The sequence below is a fragment of the Crocuta crocuta genome, unplaced genomic scaffold (genome assembly GCF_008692635.1).
Source record: "Crocuta crocuta isolate KB4526 unplaced genomic scaffold, BGI_CrCroc_1.0 scaffold755, whole genome shotgun sequence".
Classification (NCBI taxonomy): Eukaryota; Metazoa; Chordata; class Mammalia; order Carnivora; family Hyaenidae; genus Crocuta; species Crocuta crocuta.
The window spans coordinates 91,611-101,912 of NW_027531305.1; the positions used below are offsets into that span (position 1 = coordinate 91,611).

Genomic DNA, 10,302 nt, shown 5'->3' on the forward strand with positions numbered 1-10,302 from the left:
TAGTGCTTTACATACAGAAATAATTTATTTCTCTCAAAAGCTATATGGTATTTTCAGTTGAAATTACTGTTACATATGAGGAAACCAAGGCATAGAAAGGTTAACTAACTTCTATAGTTACACCGCTAACAAGTGTTAGACCTTGGATTTTGGAATTCTTTCCAGAGATGATCTATCATATTCAGTATCATCCCAATCAAAATTCTGGAAGGCACTTTTGTAAAAAAAAATGTTAAGCTGATTCTAAAATGAATATGCATCTGTCCTTCTCTGCCTGATGTATTTCCTCAGCATAACACCCTCAAGTTCCATCCATGTTGCTACAAATGGCCAGATTTCATTCTTTCTCATTGCCATGTAGTATTCCATTGTATACTGAGGGCTGGTGTGGGTGGGAGAAAGAGAAGGGGGGTGATGGGCATGGAGAAGGGCACTTGTTGGGGTGAGTACTCGGTATTATATGGAAACCATCTTGACAATAAACTATTTAAGAAAATAAAATAAATAAATAAATAAATGAAATGAATATGCATTTTTGAAGGATCTAGAAAACCCAAAAAATGTGGACTAAGGAAGATCAAAGTTGGCATTTTTATACTGCCTGATTTCAAAACTATTACAAATTTATAGTAACCAAGATATCGTGGTATTGGCTTACAACATACAAATAAGTCACTATAAGAAATATAAAGCCCAGAAGTAAACCTACACATATATAATCAAATTATTTTTAAGTATGACATGATCATTCAATAAAAAAAATATATTTTCCTCAACAAATAGTACTAGAATATTAGATATCTATATGGAAAAAATAAATACTGACACCACTTTATACTATATTCAAAAATTAATTTAAAATGGATTATAGACCTAAACATAAAAGCTAAGACTATAATACTTCCAGAAAAACCATAAGACAGAAACTTTGTGACTTTGGAGTACCTAAGATTGTTTAAAAATAAGATTTAAGCATTAAAAAATTGATCAGTAATATTTAGGAGGTAACATTAAGAGATAGGAAGAAAATGTCTACCATATTATATCTGATGAAAGGCTTGCATACAGAATGCATAAAGCAGTCTTAAAACTCAATAGTAAGAAGTCAAATAACTTAATAAAAATGGTCAAAAGATTTGAAGAGATATTTTACAAAAATATATATGAATGTCCAATAAATGAAAAATTGCTCATCATTAGTCATTTAGAGAAATACAAACCAAAGGACAATAAGATGCCACTGCAGATGCCCTTGAAGTGGCTAAAGTGGCATTTTCAACCTGACAACACCAAATGTTGGCCAGATGATGAGTGTGGTAGGCAGACTTCTAAGATGGCCTCCTATAGTCTTCACCTCATGGTATTCATGCCTTGAGTGTGGAATTGATGCAGTGAATTGCTTCTAACGAATAGGGTACAGCAAAAGTGATAGATTATTTTTGTGATTGATTAGGTTTTAAAAGACTGTGACTTCGGTTTTACTAGCAGATTCTATTGCCTTCTTAACTTCCACACAACGACGAAGCAAGCTGCCATATTAGAGAGTCCCATGTGGCAAACTGGCATCTATCAATAGTTTGTTCATTTTTATTGCTTTGTACTAGTTACATGCTTTCCAGCTAACATTTACAGGAGAAATGGAGCCATCAGCCCAAGAGCTCCTAAAAACTGAATCCTTCTAAAAACTGTGTAAATTTAGAAGTTGAACCTTCCCCAGTCAAACCTTCACATAAGACGCTGACCACTTCTGACAAGTGGATTATAGCTTTTTGAGAGATCATGATTCAGAGGATTTAGCTAAGCCATGCCCAGATTCCCAGCCCACAGAAACTTTGAGATAATCAATATGTGAGATAATCAAGATGTCTTTCCTGGGCTGATATTTACATGGGTACATACATTGGTGAGCACACTGAGTTACAAATATTTCTGAAGGACACTGGTCCAAAGGTATAAAGTTAAAACAACAGTCGTCCTGAAAGACCTTCTTTGAGTGGCCTGTGTCTTAAATCATTTTCACCAAAGTAGCCTTTTTTCCCCTTTTAATACCTACCTCATAAGCACAGTTGAAGAAATCATGTCTTTTATAGATTGGGGCTTAAGGGAAGCCTACACTTAGGCTCTAGGTAAGACTGTCCAAGAAGAATGACTTACATAGATAATACTCTACCAAATAAGAAAATTCTTCTGGAGTATAGATCTGGAGAGACAAGAAAAGCTTCTCTAAAGGAAATTTACACTTTCATTCATCAATTGAGTGCTACACATTATATTACTCAGCTTGGGCCACCATAACAAAATACCGTAAACTGGATAGCTTAGATCACAGAAATTTATTTTCTCACATTTATAAAGGATGGAATTCCAAGATCAGGTACCATTATGGTTGAGTTCTGGTGAGAGATTTCTTACTGACTTGTAGGAAGCCACCTTCATGCATTGTCTCCAACTGGTCTTTTTTCATGTAGGGACAGAGAGAGAGATAGTAAGAGATAGATACATGTAGGTAGGTAGGTAGGTAGGTAAGTAGGTAGGTAGGTAGATAGATAAATAGATAGAGACCTACCTCTTCCTCTTCTTATAAAGGTACCAACCCAACTGGGTTAGTTCCCCACCCTTATGACTTCACTTAACCATTATCACTTCCCAAAAAATCTTATCTGCAAATGCAGTCACATTGGGGATTAGAACTTCAATCTAAGAATTTTAATGGGACACAATTCAGTCTATACTACACATCTCAAGTGTATCAAGCTCTGTTTTGGGCATGGAGAGAGAACATATGTACTTTCAGCAGAATGAGGGTGTGCAGAATTTATAACAGCTGTATTATAACTGATGATTTTGACATTTGACTCTAAGCTGACAACCTATTTCCTTTACTCTGGCTTTAGAATATTAACAATATTCTTTCATTTTTATTAATGTAAAAAAGAAAGGAACGAATCAGTACTCTATTTAGATAGACTAAGTTAGGGAATAATTTTAATATTTGAGCCCAATGGTATTCAGTTATCTCTGCTCAAAACATCTTGAATTGCCTCAAGGGAATTCTGTAATCCAGAATGTCAGATTGGGAAGTTTCTGCTTGTCCTTTTTTTAGTGATGCTGGGGAAAATCAGAAAAGAGACTCAAAAAGATCCAGCCAGAGTTCTAGCCACTTTGGATATCTTTTTTCAACCCTTTCAACTAGCTAACATCATCCCTCATCAACTAGCTAACACTGAGAGCTAATATTGCTCCCTGATCTGTTTTAAGTGGCTTCTCCTTGTTTTCACACTTCTTAGATATTTTCCTCCATAGTGTACAAAATCACACAATGGTTCTAGGTTTAGTTGACAGTAAGCTACCAAAGAACATACTCACTTGACCTGGAACTCTGACCTAGTCACCTTTGTCGTTGACTTGGAATTTCATGTCGATTTGTACATGTGACTTCAGAATATCATGTGACATATGTATGACAGCACAAACAGGCATGTCTTGTTTTATTGCACTTTATTGCATTTTAAGATATTGAATTTTTTTTTAACAAATTAAAGGTGTGGCAAGCCTGTGTGAAGCAAGTCTATTGGCACTAGTTATCCAACAATATCTGCTTACCTCATGTCTCTGTGTCACAATTTGGAAATTCTTGCAATATTTCATACCTTTTCATTATTATTTTATTTTTTATGGCAATCTGTGATCCTTGGTGTGACTATTGTCATTGTTTTGAGGTTTCATGAACCACACACACAAGACAGCAAACTTAGTGGATAAATGGTGTGTATTCTGACCAATCCATTGATTGATTGTTTCCCATCTCCTTCCCTTCCTTAGGCCCCTGTTCCCCAAGACACAGCAATATTAATATTAGGTCAGTTAATAACCCTACAATGGCCTATCAGTATTCAGTTGAAAGACTCAGATCTCTCCCTTGAAATCAAAAGCAAGAAGTAATTATGTTCAGTGAGGGAAGAATGTAGAAAGCCAAGAGAGGAGTCCCTGGATGGTTGATGTTGGAGATCGAAGCTCTGTCCCCAGACAAGATGGCAGGAAGGAGTCAAGTGTTGGTCTCCTAGCCAGACGTGGGATTCCAAAGAAAGAACAATGTCCTGTCCAGCCTCAAGGTGCACCTGCTATGGGGTTACAGAGGAGATATTTACAGCTCCTTATGTATGCTCAGTAAGCAGCTTTTCCTCTTGTTATTCTAACCTGTAAGTACATGATTTCCCTACAGGGCAATGATCTGGACACAATGGGAAATTTTTCTGCTGATTCTCTGATCTTAGGAGTTTGCGTGATAATCCAGGTGAGTTCAGTTTTGATTTCTTCTTCTCCATTAATTCCTACATTTCAGAGGTCCACACCTCCCAGCACCTCATCACAGCCCTGACTTCAAGTTTTCCCAAAAATCTAATACTGAGGAACTCATCTGACTAGTTCCCTTAGGTCTTCAAAACATTGATTTATGGTGGGGACACAATCCCTGATATCTCTAGAAAATTACTATTTCTTTCTTCAGGAGAGGGGAGAAATTTGATCCTGTAGTGTTAAGCCTTAGGTACTACATTCCTTAGCTTCACGATAGTTTAGCCTAAACAACTAGGAATTTCATAGTTAGATCACAGGTTAAGAACTGTTGTTGATTCTCTCAAGATGAAATGTATTTTAATTGCAAGAGATACATTTATATTTTCTGCAGCATAGGGTAGCTTAGCACACTAAAGGGATTCTATGATTTAATATTCACAAAAGTACTATCAATGAAGTCATACTTTCATCAGCTCTATTATCTATTGTTAAAATCGGTCTCAGAGGATTAATATTCTGCTCAAAGGCATAAAGCAAACAGGGATATAGTTTTAATTGGAATTCTCTCGAGATACTTCTAGTTCTGAAACTCTGGGAAGTGGTTCTCAACCAGAGTTGCTCTTGGGATATTTGGCCATGTCTGAAGGGATTCTGCTGAATACCATCATCCACAGGACAGCACCCACCAAAAATAATTATCTATCTCTAAAGGTCAATCGTGAGGTGAGAAAACCTATTCCACTCAAAGGCTTCTCCAACCCCACTGTGCACACAATTCACCAGGGACTATGATTGAAATGCAAATTCTGATTCATCAGGTCCCCAGGGGCCCCAGGGACTCTGCTTCTCTAACAAGCTCCCTGGTGGTGTTGATGCTGCAGATCCTGGTCTGTGGAGCACAGCTTGAGAGCAAAGCTGTGGTCCTTTGTTGGAAAAAAATTAAATTAAAATTTAAAGTTGTTAAGATGGCAATACTACCCAAAATATCTACAAATTCAATGACAATATGAAAATAACAAAAAGGTTTTTTTCTGAAAAAAATTTTAAAAGCCATCCTAAAATTAATTTTAAATTAAAAATTTCCAAGCACGAGCACAGGATGTCATCCCATTTTGAAAAAATGTCTTCTTTAATTTCTTGCAGCAATATTTTATGGTTTCTATTTATAAGTCTTTTGCCTGTAACACATTAACCAGTCATTTACCCCAGTGAATAAATCCCCTTAAACGCTGCCACTGGTATTCTATTGAGATATATTCTTGAAAAGAAAATACAGTGCCTAGTAATACAAAGGATGATTTAAAATTTGCTTTATCATATTCAAAGTCATCTTTGACTCCAAAGCCATATTAAGTCATTCTATTTATTTAAATTTCTATTTCCGTGTAGACTTCACTGGTAGACATGTATTTGATAATCAGTTTTGGCAGTGACTAATGTAAGCAATGAGGATATGGAATCTGAGAAGAGAACAGAATCCTAATTAGAAGAATAAAACCAATGACCTGTTGTAAAATATACTAGTATGTTCATCAGGAAGAACACTTAAGCTAGTGGTATACAAAGCAATGACAGACATAAAGTGAAAAACTGTGGTCTCAGATATAGAATAGAATAGAATAGAATAGAATAGAATAGAATAGAATAGAATAGAATAGAATAGAATAGAAATGGCCTGTTGCAAATTTGAATTTTTTCCATAGAGCTGTGATGAATGACTAGGAAAACTAAAGACATATTACGTGGGGTGGGTTTTGTCATTGGAGAAGAAATTCATAAGAAATCTAATAAATTCCGTGAGATAAATGAGAATTCCTAAGTTTTTCATAAAACAGGTTAGGAATCAACTTAGAAATAATGGAAGAAACTGAAGGGAAAATGGTTGCATGTCAGAGAGAGGTAAATAAATTAATAAAATGAGTAACTAGATTGTACTGTGTTGAAAAAATAAAAATTTCAGGAAATAAATGAAAGAAGCAAATTCTATGTCCACACTTTGCTTTAAAAAATCACTACTTCTGACTCAAAGTCTTTGAGGACTGAAGTCAATTCTTCAACCACAGTACAATTGGACTTTTTCCAACTGCCATTGCAGAGAACCTCATCAGAGCCTCCTTTATGTCTTTGTTCCTCAGGCTGTAGATGAAGGGGTTCAGCATGGGTGTGACCACCGTGTACATCACTGAGGCTGTTGCACTTGAGTGGGAGCTCCGGGTAGCAGCGGAGCTAAGGTACACTCCTAGGCTGGTACAAAAAAATAAGGAGACAACCGACAGGTGAGACGCACAAGTGGAAAATGCTTTATATTTTCCCTGAGCTGTTGAGATCCCACATATGGAGGAAACTATCTTGGAGTAAGAGTAAAGGATCCCAACAAGGGGACCACCAGCTATCAGCATAGCTGCAAGATACATCACCAAGTTATTAAAAAAGGTGTCAGAACAGGAAAGTTTGATCATCTGATTGAGTTCACATAAAAAGTGGGGGATTTCTACCTTTGTACAGAAGGACAGCGGCAACACCATTGAGGTTTGTAACAAGGAATGCAAGACACTTGTGACCCAGCACAGCAGGAGCAGCAGTCCACAGAGCCGGGGGTTCATGATGACCATGTAGTGCAGGGGGTGGCAGATGGCCACAAACCTGTCATAGGCCATCACAGCCAGGAGATAGATGTCCAACACAGAAAAGATTAAGAAAAAGTTCATTTGTGTGATGCAGCCCTCATAGGTTATGATTTTGCTCTGTGTCTGGATGTTCAAGAGCATCTTTGGGACGGTGGTAGAGGTGAAGCAGATGTCCACAAAGGACAAGTTGGCAAGGAAGAAATACATGGGTGTGTGGAGGTGGGAGTCAGAGCTGACGGCCAGGATGATGAGCAGGTTTCCAACCACAGTGATAAGGTACATAGAGAGAAAAATCCCAAATATGAGGGGCTGCAGTTCTGGTCTTTCTGAAAATCCCAGAAGCAGAAATTCTGATATCTGTGTATTATTTCCTGGTCCCATGAGTTTGCACTACCAGGAAAGAGGAAAAGGACATCATTAAATTCATATGAACGGCATCAGCCACATAGTTGATATGCTACAGTTTATATTGTGCAGTCAAGAAGTTAATTTCAGTATCTTGTGTATGGATTGCTCCCTTGAAGGGATTCCTCTCATTTCATCTCTGATTAGGCATTTTGGTCTCATTCTCTGTATTCTCCAACAGATGTCATACAATTTACTGTTTTACTAATAGTATCTTTTGCACATTCGAAGGAGATGTACTAAGTGTCAAATATGTTCCGGGCATTGTCTAGGCAATGAGTACAGAATACTGAAAACCAAAAGCCACTGTAATCCAGTGATGGAGGATGAATAGAAACAAATAAAAATATTAAGAAGACATCAGAGGGTGTCAAGCGCTGTGAAGAGAATACGAGTAGGTATAAAGGAGAGCGTGGATATGAGTGTTATTTTGTAATTTGTGTTTGGTCAAGATCAGTAAACGGGTGACATTTGAACAGAGACCTCAGGGAAAGGAGGACAGAAGTCACAAGAATGTCTGGGGAAGTGTGTGCTGGCAGAGGGAATGGCCTCTGCAAAGGCCCTGAGGATGATACTACTCTGAGCTATTCGATCCAAAATAGGTAGATGTGTGGGAAGGGGAAACAAACAGAAGAGCGATCAGATGTGGTATCAGGTAATTTCAGGAAATAGGTGTCCTCACTGCTGGTTAACCTTCAAGAGAAAGGAGTCACTCACCCACAGTATACACTGCGTGTATTTTAGAATCTACTTGCAAAAGTGTCCTGTAAATTGACATAGAGCTCCTCCTGAATATCATGTGTTGGTTGAGTTCTGGCTCTGTATTATAAGAATCACCTCAGAATATATTAGACCATGTACCCCTCTTCTGAGGATGGATCTCACTCCACAAGGCATGCACATGTGCGCGTGTACACACACACACAAACACCCCCCAAATCATTGCTCTCTGGGCTGTGTTCTTACCGTGACTTCTCACCCTCAGCCCCAATGGTTAAAGTTGGAGTGGCTATAACTCAAGCTGGCCAGATCCATAATCATTCCCCCAAGCAATGTAGAATTGTACCTGAATTCCAATGATCAAGCTTCCCATGGACAAATAAAATTGGCAAGTCAGACTGGCATGCTCATATTCTGTCCTGTATTTAAAGAAATACAAACAATTTGCTAAAAATCAGAGAGAGAGAGAGAAGCAAGAGACCCACGAACTGTGAGATCATTACCTGAGCTGAAGTCAGGCACTTAACCGACTGAAATTGAAGGGGCACAGAAGATCTGATGGTTCACATGGTCACTGAAACCTGAGGCCCTGTGAAGAAGAAAGAGCATCTCTGGTTCTGACAACATTCAAACTCTTGTTACTTCTTTTATGCCCAGCAAAAAAAAAAAAAAAAAAAGGAGAAAAATTAACTTTGGTCTGAAGACAAAATTAGTGGGATCTTCAGGGTATCAATCACCTTACAGAGTGAATGCTCCAAAAGAAAAGTGTGCTAAGGGAGTAAACCAACACTTCAGCACAGGAAATATGCAAAGTACAGCAAAAGTTGAGTAGGTTATAATGAAACAGTAGGAGACTTGTTAATTCTGTGCTTGTTTCATATTTATGTGACCAATTGATGTCCTGTGATCTTAGAGAAGGTGAACAAGTCCCTTTCACTTTTCAGATGTGGCATCTTTTCTTTGTTTTTCTTGGGCTTTTTATTTTGGTCTCTTTTTTTTTTTTTTAAATGTTTTTATTTATTTCTAGGAGAGAGAGAGAGAGAGAGACAGCATGAGCAGGGGAGGGTCAGAGAGAGAGGGAGTCACAGACTGAAACAGGCTCCAGGCTCTGAGCTGGCAGTCAGCACAGAGCCCGACGCGGGGCTCGAACCCACAAACCGCGAGATCATGACCTAAGCGAAAGTCGGACGCTTAACCGACTAAGCCACCCAGGCGCGCCGTTTGGTCTCTTTTTTTGACAAGAGCAATGAACTCACTCTGTTCCGGTTTCTGGTCTTTGCACAACACCATAAGGTCTGTTCAGAGTTTTCTCTACAAAATTCCGCACACACTGCAATAGTCCATGTCTGGCTCTAAATCACTGTTTCTTAAGATTTATGTCTGAGTCTCTACACCACACACGCACTTCATTGTACTGTGACTCCACCATATAAGGCAAGTATCAAAGAAGCAGGACCTTCCCTGACCTTGTTCCCTGTAGGTTTTCAGAATGGCACGGTCAGGCAAGCAAGTGACCATGGAGATCTCAGGGTTCTGGGCTCGGCTGGTGGCTGTGCGGTGACCTCAGGTAAATGCACGTGTCTTTGATTCTCTCTGACCCTTCCCGCTGGACATGTCAGGCTCCTGGAATCACCTGGTTGGGAATTCTGAGGGATAGGTCTCTGTGTGACCATCTGAATTCCTTCTTAATGGTTATTGATGGTGACTAATTTTGGTCATCACACAAGATGGCAGGAAGGAGGCTAGCATGAGTCTCCTACCCAAGCTTCAGACTCTGGAAGCAACAGCCAGGTCCCAAGGTGGGACAGGCAGAGAGACTGCACACAGGAGATATTTATAGTTTCCTCTGTCTGTTCATGAAGCACCTTTTCCTCCTGCTCCTCCAACCTGGAGCACATGATTTCCCTGGGGGACACTGGTATGGACACAAAGGAATGTTTTCCTTGAGATTCTGTGTTCCCAAGAGACCAGGTTATAACCCAGCGAATCCAGTGTTGATTACTCCGTCCTCATGAACTCCACTGTAGATAAAAATACATACAGAAATAGAGTTAGCTGATGATATATTGGTTCAAGAGAAAAGAGCACCATAGTCACACATGACATCATGGATGAGTTTTAGAAACACAGTGTAGATGGGGCGCCTGGGTGGCTTAGTCGGTTAAGCGTCCGACTTTCGCTTAGGTCATGATCTCGCGGTTCGTGGGTTCGAGCCCCGCATCGGGCTCTGTGCTGACAGCCAGCTCAGGGCCTG

General features: G+C 39.1%; 1 protein-coding gene across 1 annotated transcript; it reads right to left on the reverse strand.

Moving 5' to 3' along the window:
• Positions 1 to 6,341: 6,341 nt before the first annotated feature.
• On the reverse strand, positions 6,342 to 7,304 carry LOC144237883 (olfactory receptor-like protein OLF4). Its single transcript, XM_077771606.1, has one exon. It carries the CDS (start codon positions 7,302 to 7,304, stop codon positions 6,342 to 6,344), a length of 963 nt encoding a protein of 320 aa, XP_077627732.1.
• Positions 7,305 to 10,302: the final 2,998 nt, after the last annotated feature.